At 55.3% G+C, this 16,645-nt stretch overlaps 1 protein-coding gene across 1 annotated transcript in view; it reads right to left on the minus strand.

The window, feature by feature from the left end:
* Positions 1-203: 203 nt before the first annotated feature.
* POU6F1 (POU class 6 homeobox 1) overlaps positions 204-16,645 on the minus strand; it is a 31,981-nt gene continuing 15,539 nt past the window's right edge. Inside the window, exons 2-11 of the mRNA XM_077838206.1 lie at positions 15,778-15,874; positions 14,739-14,934; positions 12,426-12,547; positions 11,585-11,810; positions 9,330-9,580; positions 8,044-8,172; positions 7,219-7,437; positions 6,345-6,483; positions 5,378-5,552; positions 204-4,076 (exon numbers count right to left, since the gene is read on the minus strand). Of these exons, the coding sequence (XP_077694332.1) occupies positions 3,731-4,076; positions 5,378-5,552; positions 6,345-6,483; positions 7,219-7,437; positions 8,044-8,172; positions 9,330-9,580; positions 11,585-11,810; positions 12,426-12,547; positions 14,739-14,934; positions 15,778-15,822 (1,848 nt within the window). The 5' untranslated portion in view covers positions 15,823-15,874 and the 3' untranslated portion in view covers positions 204-3,730. The remainder of the gene's footprint in view (positions 4,077-5,377; positions 5,553-6,344; positions 6,484-7,218; positions 7,438-8,043; positions 8,173-9,329; positions 9,581-11,584; positions 11,811-12,425; positions 12,548-14,738; positions 14,935-15,777; positions 15,875-16,645) is intronic.

Here is a 16,645-nt window from a genome sequence, read left to right on the forward strand (position 1 = left end):
GGGCATCACAGCCTGGACCGAGCAGGTAGGAACCAATTACCTCACCCTGGCAGATGCAGAAGAAGCTCAGCACGGCTGGAAGTTGCTCCATGCAGTCCTCACCTGGACCGCCCTCGCATGCCCCTTCTCCTCCCCTGAGATTGCAAATAAATAAACCATCCGGGAACCACACAACACGTTTTTACAAAAGAAAGTGAAAAAAGAAAAAGAAAAAATACTGTTTATTTCACACAACTACATCAAGTGCATCAGTCTAACAGAGCAAGACAGCCAGACCCCAGACCGGCTCCCCACCCCCATGGAGCCTGTCCCTCCCTCCTTGTACAACTTACACCACCTCACACGGCACTCTGTGAAATCCACCAGCTTCTCTTGAAACTAGGCAGTGGTGTTAACTGAGGCAAAGGGGAATGGCCCGCCCAATGAGGACTGGCTTAGTGCGGGGAGCCCTGGAGATTGGAAGCTGGAGACACAGGACTGGTGATAGCATGTTGGGTTCTGATTGACCCGGGGTGGCGGCATTTAAACCACCTCCTGCTACAAGGATGATAATGAAACCGCTTTTGCTCCCAGTCCTGCCCACCACTCTAGCCGTGTCTGGAAATCACTGAAACACTCATCTCTTAGGGCAGGGAAAGAGGGAGATGGATCACCTTTATTAGGGAGGAATTTGCCTGCCAACCTTGCCCTAGCTATTCCAAATGGAGGTGGAGGGACAGCAGATCCGGAAAGGTACTTCCTGAAAAACAAAAAATCACAACCCTCCCTCTAAGAAACCTTCTTTGGACAGATTCAGATGCGCCCCTCGAGCACCCCGTTCTGCTCTGAACGAGGCAGAGGTTTGGGGAATCAGCAATGCCGGTGTGGCATTGGTATCACCCCCACACCAGGCAGCCAACGGAATGGCTAGCTTTGCTTGTAGCATCTTGGGAACAGCAGCATCAACTCAGGGCAGGGGACCACCCAAACATGCTAGCGAAAGCCTGATTGGAAGGGGAAGGTGCCAAGAAATTCTACTGCACAGCAGAATCGCCCTGCTGATGCTGGGACTGAAGTCTGCTTGTGGGGGCAGCAGCTGCTTCCAAATTAATCTGCTTAGTCTTTCCCCTGTTCCTCCTCTCCCGGCTGAGTCTCATGGTCCTGGGCTGGTGACACTCGCGCTCCATTCAGCCTGCAGGCAGATCTGTGGAACGCCGTCTTTGCCCGATAAAAATGCGGTAAAACCGAAGCAGCTTTTGAGTTCAGCAAGACCCTCAACTGACCCCCATCCCGCCCAGGTCGGCTGTCCCCAAATCAACGTGCGTATAAACATTTTGCCTGGCAGCGAGTTACGCTGAACCCCCAGCGCCACCCTTCCGGAGCAGAAAGCTCACTCCTGCTGCCATTCGGAAGGTGGGCGATGAACTAGGACACAGACTTTTTTGAGATTCCTCTAGGAATAACGACTAGCCTCTGGGATGTGTCCTGGAGATCAGGATGTCAGACCCATAACCATCCTATATCTCCTGGGATAAAGAGAACTTTGTGGGACACTGGAAGCTCCCATAAAGCATAGGGCCAGCTGACACTGAAACCAGATTCTCATCCTAATGGGCTACCTGACGCTTTCCTAGCCCGTAGGTGGGCCCCTGGCTGCAGATGAAATTGTGCCAGGATCTGATACCACCTCTCATTACCATGCAGGCAAACAGAACCTCCCACTCCACTTAGCAGCAGAAGCTACTTTCTGATGATCTGCTTTGGGACTGAAATTTAGACCTTGGTTTGGTTTGGTTTTTTTAAATGCTTAGGCCCGAGGCAACCAGCACTGTCTCTTTAAGATAAGCAGAAGAGGCAGTACCAAATAGGACCTTTTCCTGGGTTTACAGTTAAGGGATATTGTGAAATCATTTGTATATAGATATATATATTTTGGCTTTCACATGACATCAAAACACACCTCCCATTCCCTTCTTATGTTAAAGACACACAGTGCATATACAGACAGGAACAGGCTGGCCCCACCCTCCCTGAAGGACCCTAATACACACAGCTTCCTCCACTTATTCCCCTTTTGCACTGAACCCAGCTTAGAAAGAGGGCACCTGGGAGAGATCTCGGGACGGATCCCACCTGCCTGCATCCAGCCTGAGAGCTGGGCTCTGGCGCGCTTTGCCATCACGCCACACAGGCGGTGGCGGGGGACGACACGTTCAGGCAACATCCGACGCGCTCTAAAAGGCTGCTGGTTAAAGAAGGCATTGACGCCCCCTGGAGAGCGTCTCCTGATTGTTGAGCCGCACAAGGAGGGACTTTGTAGTTCAAAGCTGAAGGCTGTTCCTTCCACACACACACCCCGGGCCTGGTTCGTCTCCATTGTAAAGAGTCTCAGTCCTTTGCCTGGCCACTTTCCCACAGGGAGGAGGGCTGGCGCTGATGGCTTGGAGTCGGCCCCCCCTTCACTTGGCAAGTCGACAAGACAATCAGCTGATGGTCTCTTCTCTTACAGCTGCTGCCACTTCCCCATCCCCCTTCCAGCACTTAGCAAGAGTCGGCCCGTCCTTTCGTTTTCCAGATTACCCCCTTCAGAAAAGCCACGCTCAAAAGGTAAGCGTAGAACCCTGCAGGAGGAAGGTAAATGTACCCTGTAGAGCCCTGGCTCCACGGCATGGCTCTTTGGTCCCCCTCTCCTGGTGAGACCACTTAGAGTGGTTTGTGCCTCCCAGCTAACAGAGGCCCATGCTTTAGATCCCCAGGCTCGAGCCCTAGCAGGGGAAGGTGTAACGCTTGACTTCAACAGGAGCCAATGCGAAAAAAGAAAGAGGATGGAGCAAACGAAAGGGCTCACACCCTGTCCACCTTCAGAGGCCTCACTTTGGTGAAGAAGCTGCCTGGCCCGGCTGGTTCTGTCCATTTCTTCCTCTAGAAACAATCCCATTTAGTGCAATTGAACCTTCCGTTTCCCAAGGGTGGCAGGGGAGATGCCAGGACGCAGGTGGCCGGTTCTCCTCTGGCAAATGAGGTTAGTAAGAGAGCTACCTACTGGCTCTTTACACGTGATCCCAAGCCCTAGCAGCTAATCATATGCAGAAACTTCCTTTTAAAGTCTTTTGATGGATAGTGCTTTGTACTCATAGGGAAGGGGATATAAATTAAGCTACTCTGCCTAGATACCGTTAGATACCAAGAGCTTGTGTCTCACACGGGACAGCCAGGGTTCCGAAATAAAAAGGGACTGAAATGAAGCAGGCTTCACATCTGCCTGTTCCCGGACCCAACCGGCCTCCTGGCAGGCCCTGACGCTACCTTGGAGAAACAGGAAATTCTAGAAAAGAAGAAAGTCGTTCGTGTGGCTGACATATTTGTGTGACACAGAAATGCACGGATCACAGCACTCCCTGTGCCCTGCCCCACTTCTGCCCCTGGGGGCAGAGGGGGGCTGGGGACACTCACATGAGCAGCTCTAGCACTCACTACATGTTACACTCAGGAGCAAGAGAAGGAAGGAGCTAGGCGTGTGATGGCCGACGTGTACATGGTCAGATCCTGTGAGGATGAAGGGCACGGATATATGCATACGGCGGGGGGGAAATAATGCCCGGCTGCAGTCAGCGAAGCTGGGCTAGTGGGGCTGGGGGAGGAGGTGGGCAGGGGCAAGGCCTAGGGAACAGTTAGTCACAAAGTGCTCACGGCAGGATCCTGGGGGTGGCCGGGCTGAGCCGGGCAGGGTTCTCTCCTCCCACCTGCCCCCCTAGGGGATCTGAAAGACGTTGAGTTTGCTAGTGTTTTTGAGTGTCTGTCGGCGGTTGCAGAACCAGACCCGGACGACCTCGCGGTCGTAGTTGAGCTCCTTGGCGATCTCGGTGATCTCCTGGCCGGTGGGCAGGGCGTTCTTCTCGAAGTAGGCGTTGAGGGCCTCGATGGCCTGGGGCGTGAAGGAGGTGCGGCGCTTGCGTTTCTTGGAGGGCTCGCCGCCCACAAACTCCATCAGGTTCTGCTGCCCTTCCTGGTTCCGCAGCTCGGCCTCGCTCAGCCACTTCTCCAGCACGGGCTTCAGCTTCTGGGCGCTCTTGGGGGTGATGTCCAGCTTCTCAAACCTGCAGGCAGGGCGGTGGGGAGGGAGAGAAGGCGTGAGGGTCCCGCCCTGCGCCAGGGGTCTGGCACAGACAGAAGCAGCAGTGACCAAACTCTGGGGGGTGGTGGAAGGGGCATAAGATCAAGCCGGTTATGTGGTCACATGCCGGTGGTACGGTAACAAACACGACAACGGAGGCTAGTGAGAAAAGAGAACTCTGAAATGGGATGCAGGCATGGACGCATGGTTCTGGGGGATCCTCAGGAATCTAGGTCTGCCCACAAAGAGGGGCCAAAGCAGGGCGCTGGGAGACTGGACTCCTGGGTTCTTTTCCCAGTTCTGGGTGGAGAGTGGTCACGGCAGTGGGGAGGGGGACTCGGGACTCCGGGGTTCTATTACCAGCTCTGAGAAGGGGTGGGGTCACTGACACCCAAACCGTGGCCCTACCCCTTAGCCGCCCCTTCCCCCTGAGGCCATGCCCCAAAACCACCCCTTCCCCCTGACGCCATGCCCCTTCCCCGATGCCCCTGCCCCTTCTCCCTGATCCCCCGCCTTCACCCCGCCCCTTCTCCCCGAATCCCATCCCTTGTGCCACCCCTTCCCGAGGCCCTGCTCCCACATCGCCTCTTCTCCCAAGACCCCACCCCCCACTCACTCCTCTCTGCCCCCTCTTCCCTGTGTCGCTTGCCCTTATGGCTGGAAAAAAGCAGGGGGCCATGGCGGTCCCCCCCACCCCCGCCCAGCATCCCTGGTGTGATCTAAAGGTTAGAGGGGGAGTGGGAGTCGTGAATCCTGAGTTAATTTCCCAGGACTGGTAAAGGAGTGGGAGTCAGGCTGCCTGGATTCTATTTATAGCTTTGGATGGGGCCTGGGGTGTACAGATTACTGAGAGACAGAACTCTTGGGTTCTGTTCCCAGCCCTGGGAGAGGAGCAGGGTATAGTGGTTAGAGCAGGCAGAGGGGCCCGGGAGTCAGGACTCCTGGGTTCTATATCTGGCTTTGGGCGACCTATACAAGTCACTCCATCTGTGCCTAGTTCCCCTCTCTATTGGGGACATTAGTGCTTGGCTGAAAGGAGAGTGTTATGAACACCGGTTTTGGGGTGGGCAGGGCCGGGTGCTGCTGTCCTGGCTCAGGGGATTCTCCCAGTGAAGTCAGTGGGTTCAGAAACGCTTTCTCTCCTTTCGGCTGACTCAGTTTCCTCTTTGCTTTTTCAGGGGAGGGAGTCACCTAAACGCTACACAGCCGAGCGGCGCCCTAGCCAGTGTCCGCCCCAAACACCTGAGCCCCATAACAGGGCCGGCACCGAACACAGCCGCTTACCTGCAGATGGCAGACTGGCTGTAGGCAGGTCCTTCCGTAGCCGTCAAAGCTTGACCCACCTGCGTCTGCGTCAGGCCCAGAGACAGACGTCGGATCTTAAAGTTCTTGGCAAACTCCCGAATCTCCTCTAGGTTGATTCCATCCTCCTCGATGCCCGTACTCGGAGTTTGAGGCTCTGGGGTAGGGAGGGGAATACCGTTATGAAGCGCAGTGTGCTCTGTATCATCACCTCCAGCCACAGTCCATCTCCTCTCGCCTCCAGGGAGATCTCGAAGTGGGAGCAGACACTGTCCATGACTGGCGGCATTCTGGTAGCCTCACCCTATGGTTAGGGCCCCACTGGGCTGACGGACAGTCTCTGCCCCAGGGTGCTTACAGTCTAAATAGACAAGCAGTGGAAGGGGAAACTGAGGCAGAAAGAGGGGAAGTGACTTGCACAGAGGAGGCTAAAAGAGAACCCAGGTCTCCCAAGGCTCAGACCAGCACCACATCCGCAGGGCCATACTGCCATGCTAGGGGAAGCAAGTCCAACATGCGACTTGACTCGTTCCAGAGTGCTTTGTGTCTCGGGCAGCAGCTCGTCGGGGCTGGGATCTGCCTGATGCAGGGCACTGGCGTCGCTACAGAAATAACAATACTAACATTGCACTGCTTCGCAACGTCTGATTCGCTCTTTAAAGGCTTTTTCCTCCCCACCAAAAATAAATGCTTCCACTTTGCTTTGTTTTATAAACAAATCGGAAGTTTCACCCAGCACGCCAGCAACCCTACAATAACAACCCAGCCTGTGTGCACACAACACTGACTCCGTGTCCTGTACTCTCACCATTAGAACCTGCTTCCTCTCCTACAATCACCGGGAAGGGTCACATCACACACTCTCCAATTCCTGCGAAGGGAGTGCAAGCTGCCTGCCCCCCCCCCCCCGCAACCAGCATGAAATGGACAGGACCCGAGAGGTGCTTACTGGAAACGAGTTGGCTCACTGTCGGGGTCTCCGAGCAAGTGATGGGAACAGGCACGGAAGAGGGCTTAGCAGCAGGGGCTGGGTTTGCGATGACCACAGCTGGCTGGGGCAGAGCAGGGGCAGGCTGGATTGGCTGAATCTGGTAACACAGCAAAAAACAAGGCTCAGATGAGGGCCATATAAGTGCATATAGTCCAGACGGATGGAGAGTATTGTGGCAAGCTCTCTGCTGTGGTAAAGCCCTGGCCACCCACCCTGCCTTCGCATAGGGGGCAGAGCACAGCTCTGCTACGCTGATTCCCCGTTGGCATATGGCCCATGCATTGGTGGCGTATGTAAAGCTGCCCCCATGCTATTCTAACTCATGCCAGGGTCACGGCTGGCACAGACTGGATCTCCGGTCTTCCCCTGGGCTGAATGGAGCTTGGCTGCAGGACAGAATCTGGCCCGTAGACAGGCAATCTGCACAAGTGAACTGCAGCCAAAGCAGATGTCTCTTCAATTCCAACATGCCAGGGCCGCCTGACCTGGCTAATTGGTGTCCTAAACAGTGACCTCTGGCATTGGATCCGGGAGCTGCCCCCTTCGGGCGACCTCTGGATGGAGCTGCCACCTCGACTCCTTCCAAGGGGAGAGGTCAGGCTCAGTCTCTGAACATCCTAACGAGGCACTGGAGAATTCAGCAGGGTGCTAGGTCCTGGCGGAGGCTTCAACACGTTGTTTAATGCACAGTACGTGGATCTGTAAAGGGCCAGTGCCCAAGTCACCAACCTCCCCAGGCTTCTGGGAGCTGCTGGCCAGCCACAGACACCAGTCGGCTGGCTCTCCGAGAAGGTGACTGTTAGACAGCCGTCACCCGCCGTTCGGAACTCACCTCGTTCTTTGCTGGGGACTCTGGGGCGCTGGGTTTCCTGATGGCCGCCGTCTGGAGGGCGCTGCTGGCTAATGTAGCAATGACTTGCCCTTGGGCGTTCAGCAGCAGCTGCGGGGTCACCGCCTGCACCTGCAGGTTCTGGGCTGGCAAAACAGCTGGGGTGGCGCTGGCCGTCGTGATCCCAGCCGGGTTCACCACCCAGGGCAGCGTCCCAATGACCTGCAGAGGAGACAAGAACGGGAGCTGGGTGCGTGGCACACCAATACTCTTCCCCGCCTCCCGTCCTGCAGGATGGAGTCCCCCCCTCCCGAGGCTGGATACGGGACACTGGATGGGGTGGGCCAGTGCTCTGGGGTGGTGCTGAGAATTTCTCTTTCAAGGGCTTGGCTGGCTGGTTCATGCTCACACGCTCAGGGTCTAACTGATGGCCATATGAGGGGTCGGGAAGAAATTTCCCCCAGGTGACCTTGATTTCACCTTCCTCTGCAGCACGGGGCCCGGTCACTTCCTAGGATCATCTGGGCATACCTCACTTAATCGGTTCCCCGCCACCGCATGGGCCCTGGGCACTGGTGGCACAGTTGGGTCACCTGTGGGCTGCCACATGTGGATCTAATTCTGGTTGAGCGTGCGGGTGCTGGGTGGTCTGTGATGCACAAGAGGTCAGACCAGCTGATCTGGTGGTCCCTTCTGGCCTTGAACTCTGTGACTAACTCTATCCTGAGTGACAGCTCTCGGGAAGGGAGAGGGTGCCCATAGGAAGGCTTTACGAGTGGCAAGGGAAGGTTATCCTCCTGTTGTCTTCTGGAGCCCGTCCCCACATACCTGTCCCTGGGCATTGGTCAGGATCTGACTCGTTATCCCTTGGACGCTGGGAATGGTGTTCGCGATCACCGGGGCGGCGGCCAGCGAGCTGAGGAGCTGGGTTTGCCCGCCGAGAGAAGCCGCACTGATCTGTAGAGAAAACAGGAGTCGGAGGTTAAACACACGCACTCAGCCATGCCTCGTTCAGTGGGGAAACCCCACTCTGGCTCCCTCTTAGAGGGAGAAATGGTCTAGCTGCCTTAGGTACTTATCTGGCCCCCATTATGGAAGTATCTCGACACTTCACGATCTTCATTGTGCTCATCTTCACAAACCCCCGGGGGGCAGGGCAGTGCTACTATCCTCACTTTACAGATGGGGCACTGAGGTGCAGAGAGACCAGAGACCACAAATGAAGATGTAATTGTAGCACAAGGAGGCATACCCCTGGCTAGCTTTAAGCTAGCTAGCCCGGGTAACCGTAGCAGCGGGACAGAGTCTGGGGCTGGCAAGCGACCTGAATTTGTACCCAGCGTTCCCGGCGGGCTTGAACTTGGGCAGTTAGGCCACGCGGCCTCATCTTCACTATTACTGTGCTAGCTAGATCAAAGCTAGCGCAGGGACACCTCCGCACGCTGACAGTCACCGCTTCATTTGTGCCCTCAAGGACTTAGCCACAGTCAGGCAGGAAGCCTGGGAGACTGCAAGGAATTGAACCCAGGCCTGCAAAGTCCCAGGCTAGCACCATAACCACTAGACCATCCTTCCTCTTCCAGGTACCATCCTTCAAGAAGGTCTCGCCATCCAGCCTGCCTCTGCTCCGTCAGTGACGGCAGCCGGCCCAACCCAGCAGCTGCTCCCCTACCAGAGCCCGTGTCCTTTCTCCCGACCCGCATGGGAAAAATCCTCATCAGAATGATTAATAACAACACCTGGCTCATACCACCAGTAGCTCTCAGAGTGCTTTACAAAGGGGGTATCATCAGCCCCACTTTTATAGATGGGGAAACTGAGGCACAGAGTGGCAAAACGACTTGCCCAAGGTCCTCCAGCAGGTCAGTGGCAGAGCCAGGAATGGAACGCAGCTCTCCTCCCTCCCAGTCCACTGTTCTATCCACTAGGCAACACTGCCTCCTGTTCTGGGCAGGTATAAATGATGACGCAAGGGGCCAGAATCAGGCCCCTTTGTGAGCTGCTCCGTCAATAAAGAATGCCCGACGTCAGGCCAGCCGGCAGGGATTCCTGACCACGCAGGACAGACAGCTCGGCTCCCAGAGGTTCTCTGGAGCGTCCCACCAGCTCCTTACTATGCCAGGGTTAAAGGCAAATCCCGCAGGCTGGACTGTGATTTGAGTCTGCGTCTCCAACGGCTTTCCCGCGGGCGGCGGCGGGGCGGCAGCGGGCTGGGGCAGGATGGCCGGTGGGCTCTGGAGCGAGGGCTGCGGCTGGAACACGGCCTGCGTTTGGATGGAGGGCCGCGGCTGGACCGTCTGCGGAGCCTGCAGTGGCTGGGCAGGCTGCACGGGGGTTGCCACTGCCGTGTTCAGCACCGCAGCAGCTGAAAGCAGAGCAGACACAGGGGACACTGAATAGCCGTAATATGCCTCTCTCTTTGCACCCCCACTGCCCGTCCCTGCAACAAATCATCCTCGTAATACATAGCCTCATGCAGAGCCTTTAAACTGAGCCCCCACCGGTCCCGCGCGAGCCCTTCTTATCCACCCACCAGCCCTGGCCTCTGTTCCGTCCTTTGGATGCCTGGCACTCGAAGTGGACAAAGGAGAAGGGTGCATGGAATCCAGGACAGGGCGGGCTGGCAGAAGACCAGTTGCCAACTCTGGTGGCTTTATCACCCGTCTCATGATTTAGGGCATTCACCCCATGGAGCCCCAGCTCTTGGGGTCATGGAACTACGGAAGAATCTCAGCTTTCGTCTAAGAAACTGGACATATGATTCTAGCCCCCGCGGCTGCAGAGAGAAGCTGGGAAACATCCCTAGCGCTTTGTAACTGTAGGTCTCAAAGCATTTCCCAAAGGAGGCCAGGATCATCACGCCCCCATTTTACAGATGGGGAACCTGAGGCACAGGGCAGTGACGTGACATGCCCATGGTCATCCAGAAAGCCAGCGGCCGAGCTAGGAAAAGAACCAAGGAGTCCTGAGTCCCAGCCCAATGCTCTAGGTATATCACAAGTCAGTTCTTGTATCGAGGCCTGTGCGTGACCATGGGCAGGGCTTGCACGGATATCCAGGAGCGCAGGGCACCTGAGTTCCATCCACAGCCATCACAACACAAGGGGAAAAAAAAATCTCTAACGACTAGAAGGCCAACAAAACTGGCATATGGCTTGGGCACGATCCACGCCACCCTCCCCTCCCTCTGTGCTGCCTGTCCAGACATCCAGATGGCCCTCAACAGCCTAGTGTCAGAGCATCTCACAATCTGTAACACACTGACCCACACAACTCCCTGTGAGGGAAGACAGCGGTATTATCCCCATGTTACAGTTCGGGGGACCAAGGCACAGGAAATCCATGAGTGAACCAGGATGTGAACCCAGTTCCGCAGAGTCCCCATCTGCTGCCTTCTCCGCCAGACCATCATTTAGGAGCAGCTTCTTGTTGAGAGGCAGATTCATCCCCCCTGCACCCCTTTTTGGAAGGGAGCTGGCAAAGATCAAAAACCCTGGTCTGTCTAACAACCCCAGAGCCTGAAAGGTCCAATCTGGATCCACCCTTAACTCTGTAAAGGGAACCAAACTGGCCATCGGGCCGAGAACACGCACAGCACCAACTGCAGGATTAGGCAGCGTGAGGGAGCCAGCCCTTCGGGGCTTCAAAGCAATTAGACACATTAGCTAAACACGGCTCTACCAGGAGACAGGTCAGCGTTAGTCTCCTAGCTCTGCACCAGATGAACCAAGAGGGCACCGTTCACCCCTGTGGCAGCATGAGGCCTCGGCACTGCTGAAGCCTTTTGGCTTACGTGTTATACGAGCCGTGTGGACTGAAGTGGTGCCTAGACCTCATGCTGGCCCCCTGCGCGCGGTGGATTTCACCCAGAGAGCAAGCATGGCTTCCCCACCGACCCAGCAGTAGACTCAGAATTTAAATGCAGATCCTGGCCTTGTGCTCAAGAGCACTGGCCCATGCTTCCTCCCAGACACAGAGAAATCAGTGTAACCTTCCCTGCCCGGCATGAGCCTGCAGTCCTTATGCATGCAAAGCCAGCTGGAGCCAATGGGAGCTTTTGCCTGCAAAAGAACAGCAGATTCAGGCCCGGGGCTTGCAGCTTTACACTTTTCCCAGGCCAGGTGGACTTTGACTCAGCACAAGCCATGGAACAGGGATAGCTCAGTGGTTTGAGCTTTGGCCTGCTAAACCCAGGGTTGTGAGTTCAATCCTTGAGGGGGCCATTTGGGATCTGGGGCAAAAATTGGGGATTTGTCCTGCTTTGAGCAAGGGGTTGGACTAGATGACCTCCTGAGGTCCCTTCCAACTGTGGTATTCTATGACATTTGACACGACCAGGGATGCTCTAAGGCAGAGGAGTGGCCGTTACCTTGCAAGTTGGCTATAGGTGGTTTGAAAATTCCCCCTGTAGGAGAAGCAGCCGTCAGTCCGGGAAGGGCAGCGACCGTTGCTGTAGGAAATGTCCACACAGCCAGCCCCTGCTGACCAGCCACTTGACCTGCAATACTGATGGGGATAAGAAGAGGTTGAGTAACTGCCCCTGCTGGAACCATTACTCCTGTCACAACTGTTGCTAAGTTTTCCTGAGTCAAGACCTGCAAAAGTAAACAAGATTTAAAAAAGAAAAGGAAAAAAAAATCAACGCCACTCCAGACAGCACCAGCCGCGTTAGCGAGCGCACGCGGTCTTTCCAAAGGCACACTTTGCCCCAGCCAGGGGGAGCCTGCCTGAGCCATGTGTGGGCATGGGATCGCTCCCGTCTTAGCAGCTGGGTTCCAGCTGAGTGGAGCCCCCCCGGAGGCTGGTTGTCAAATCACCACCAGAGGGGGACTTTTTTTTTTCCTTAGTGCAACCCTACAGAATCATTTCCAGCAGCAGCTCAACGCCACGGGGCCTTCTGTGGCGGGCGCTATACGGAGGAGTGGCCAGGGATGGATCAGGACACAGAACCTACACTCCATGCCTAGGCGGGTTGTTTCATTCAAACCCCACCCCACCACCGGGTGCTATCCCACTGGGCAAGTCTCTGTGCAAAACACACAGCGCTGTTTCAGGGACCATTAACAACCGATACACGCCGGGGAGCGTTGGAAGAGCGTGAGTGAATCCCACATGTAGGACACAGGAGAAATACCCCGCGCTCTTCCCCCTGCTCGCCGTCCGCATTTGCTCCCTTCCCACGCCCATCCGCGTAACTGCCGGGTAGTTACCTGTGGCGCGGCTTGCACTGCCAAGGGAGTTAGGGTTTGGGTCGGCTGGCTCGTTGCTGGGCTGAAGGTGGTGACAGATGAGACGCTGGCGGGAGCTATTCCAGGCAGTGACTTTACTTCACCTTGAGAGGAGGAAATAACACAACGTCAAGTGACCCTGTCACTTAAGTGTAATGACAATAACAATTATATAGGGCTTTTCAACTACAGATATCCAGAGCTGCACCATTACCCTTATTTCACAAATGGGGAAACTGAGGCACGGGGGGGGAGGGAAATGACCTGCCCAAGGTCACTTAGCAAATTAGTGGAATGCTGGATGCAAAGTGGGGTTTGGGGTGGAGGGTGACAGCTCGCAACCCCCATGTAATAACCTCACGACCCCCTGAGGGGTCCCGACCCCTAGTTTGAGAACCTCTGCCCTACCCCAAAAGAAGCTGAACATCGGAACAGCCATACTGGGTCCATCTAGCCCAGTATCTTGTCTTCCAACAGTGGCTAGTACCAGGTGCTTCAGAGGAAATGAACAGAACAAGGTAATGTATCGAGTGATCCATTCTGTCATCCAGTCCCAGCTCCTGGCAGTCAGAGGTTTAGGGACACCCAGAGCATGGGTTGGGTCCCCAACCGCCTTGATTAATAGCCATCGATGGACCTGTCCTATAACCCACTTATGCTTTTGGGAATTCACCACATCCCCCGGTTCACAGGCTGACTATGAGTGGTGTGAAGAAGTGCTTCCTTCTGTTTGTTGTAAACTGGATGCCTGTTAATTTCAGATCAGGTGACCCCTGGCTCTTGTGTTTTCATTTTACAAAGCAGATCAGGATCCTTACCCCCCCATTTTGCAGATGGGGAAACTGAGGCACAGAGCAGGGACACCACTTGCCCACGGTCACTCTGGAGCTCAGTGGCAGAACTGGGACTGGAACTCAGGCGTTCGGAGTCCCATGCCGGGGCTCTATCCACTAGGCCATCCTGCCTCCCAGTTGGTAATGCCTAACATACCCACTGTTCTGAGTCTCGGTCACCACCATCCTGGTCTGGCCACCTCAGCCGTGCATGGAGTCAAGGTGACACCTTGTGGCCAGACATAGGCATTGCAATTCTGTGACCTGGGACGGCAGTAGAGTTCCGAAAAGGCACCGACATTTTTTGGCACAGACTGCGTTAGTGAGCACCACCCTCCCATTGCTACCCCTGGGTAAGAAAGACTGCATCACAGCTACATTACATGCACCCTCCTTCTCCTCCACCTTGGACGCTGAGGCCAAAGTCATTTTCTTCCCAAAGGAGCTGACGATTGTAGGATAACACCACTATCTTTGCAGCTGTGCCCAAAATCATAACTTAACAAACTGAAACCCAAGAATACTTCACCCACCACTGAAAGGCAGCCACCTCTGGGGTGGGACGCAGAAGCTGTTTATCAGCACATATCAACACTCCAGAACATCCTAGGGCAGGCAGGGAAGAAAAATCCCGCACCCCTACACTGCTTCAGCCGTTTGCTTTGGGTATGTCTACACTGCATACTAAGCCCAAGCTCTGACTCAGATCTGAGCCCAAGCCCCTCTTGTGTGCACACACAAATCAGTGTGAGTTGGGGCAGGCAAGCCCTCAGGACACCGACAGCTCCACAGACGCTGCTTGGGTCCCACTGTGACTCAGGTCCAATTCCTGTCATTTTGCAGTGTGGATGCAGATGAAGCCGCAGCCCACCCTCCTCTCTAAGGTCCGGATGGTAAAGAATATGGCACATGGAGAAAAAGAGACTCCCTCTAACCCTTTTTATGGATTACATCAAGGAGCGTTCCTTGCTGTTACTGTCAAAGGGGTGGACTGGATTTGGATCTCCACAAAGAGCCAGGCAGCAACCTGGGAAGGTGCAAGCATCGTATGCAGAAGTGTTTTGCAGCGTGTATTGATCCCACGTATTCCTGGGCGGCACGTCGCATAGGCTGGGGAAGGCTGTGCCTCCCCAAACAGCCCAGCGTGGCCCCGCCCATGTTCCTCCCAGAAGCCCCCTCCTGCTTGCCCTTCCCCCTTGCCCCCAGCCCAGGCAGGCTGCTCCTCTTCAGAGAAGCAGGCTGGGGCTGGGGCTAGGGTGGCTGGGACTTGGGGTGGCTGGGGCTGCCCACCGCTGGGGACTGGATTAGAAAGTGAATTGAAATTGGGGGTATATTTTTCAGGGGAGCTTTTGGCCGACTCAGGAGGTTTTCTAGGTCTTGGGCATTTTCCTAATCCTTTGCCCTAATCAATGGGTGTGGGGTGGGGGAACAGTGAAACAGCACAGTGTAGAGGGCCTCGTACCAGTTGTCCCCCCACACGTGGTCTCTAGGTTTGCCTGCACATCTTCTCTTCCTGGTTCACTTGTTTCCACGGGGCAGCTGCTTGCCACCTCTCCAGCTGTTGGTTCCAAAGCTTTCCCATCATCCTCTGCTGGAAGTGGGGCGTCCACTCCCACCTCCAGCACTCGGATAGTCTCGTGACTCGACATCACAATGACCTGGAAGCAGACAGCAAAGCGTAAGTAAGAGCTCAACGGGCACAAACCCTGAAAGAGACGAACAAGAAGAAGGCATGATTCTCTGGGCTTCACACTCTCCATCCACAGCAAAAGGCAGAGCTAGACTGGATCCATCTATCTATCCATCCATCCCTATACACATCCATCCATAATCCATCCCCATACATAGCTGTCTGTCTATCCATCCATGCCCATACACATCATCTATCTGTCTATCTATCTGTCTATCCAACCATCCCCATATCTAATCTATCTATCTATCCCATGCACCCCCTCTATCTATCTATCGAATCTATCTATCCAGCCATCGCCATACACGTCTGTTTATCCATGCACCCCCTCTATCTATCTAGCCCATGCACCCCCTCTATCTATCTCTATCTATCCCCATACACATCTGTCTGTCTATCCAGCCACCCCCGTATCTATCTGTCTGTCCGTCTAATTACACTAGGCTCAGCTGTAACTTTTTCATCACCATTGCAGTTAGTCACAAACAGCCAGGCCAGATCCTCAGCTGGTGTAAATCAGCTGTAGCTCCATCAGTCACCAGGCCACAGCTCCAGCTGGTGTGAGCTGGCATAGCTCTGCTGACTTCACCGGGGCAGCCCCTCAACTGGAGTGAATCAGCACCGTTATATTGAAGTCAATGGGCCGAAGCCCCAAAGGGTGTAAATCAGTGACGCGCCTCTGGAGCCAATGTTGATTTACACCCGCTGAGGATCTGGCCCTGCACACGCCCGCAGTGTTAGAACGGCAGGATAGTCCCAAGCCCGACGCCAGGCTCAGCTGCCACAAACCTGTGGAAAGAAACCAACGTACTTGCTCGTTAACCGTCAGGGAAGCTTCCTGGGGCTGCACGTCCATGATTGGTCACTGCGCGCTGGGCGGAGTGGGGTGGACTCAGACTCTCCACATACTGCAAGCAAGAAGACAACGGTCACAAGAGCGTCTGCTACTAAACCGGTGTCACACCCTCCATGGGGTCAAATCTTGGGAGAGTTGAAACAACATGCACCCTTGCGTTTCCCACGCCGTAGCCGCACGGGAACTGTCCCGAGACCAGCCTCCCTTTGCACGGTGGGGTAGCTGTCAGAGCGAGGCACAGGCAGCCTGGCTTCTCCATACCACTACGCCTTGTGGAGCCGTTCACACCCGTGCAAAGCGGGTGTTAAAACACTCCTCTTCCGAACCAGTTCCGCTTTGCGACGGGTCACTGACTGCAACAAACGCAGGGCAATGGAAGGTCAAGTGCTGGGAGGTGCTCCACCCCCCGGCTCCACCCTGAGGCCCCGCCCCCACTCCGCCCCTTTCCCTGAGGCCCGGCTCTGCCCCCTGCTTGAGGTCTCCTGTCCTCCCCTGAGTGCTTCCTCACCAGCCGCCCAACAGTTGATCAGTGGCCCCAATGGGTGCTTGAGTCCCGGAGCACCCACACCGTTGGCGGCTATGGTTTGGAGCCAGGACTCCTGGGTTCTACTCCCAGTTCTACCACTAACTTCCTTGGGAAGGGGTTGGTATGTCAGAGTCCCCTTCTCTATGCTGGGTGTGGGAGGCGGGTGAGCTAATATTGATCATATCTCACAAGGCATGTGTGTCTGTGCGTGAGTGTGATTCACTTAGTAAAGTGGAAGGGCTGAACAGCCAATGAGAGAAGAAAGAGGCGCTGGAGATTCCACTAGAAATACCCAGC

The sequence above is a fragment of the Eretmochelys imbricata genome, chromosome 20, assembly GCF_965152235.1.
Source record: "Eretmochelys imbricata isolate rEreImb1 chromosome 20, rEreImb1.hap1, whole genome shotgun sequence".
Lineage (NCBI taxonomy): Eukaryota > Metazoa > Chordata > Testudines > Cheloniidae > Eretmochelys > Eretmochelys imbricata.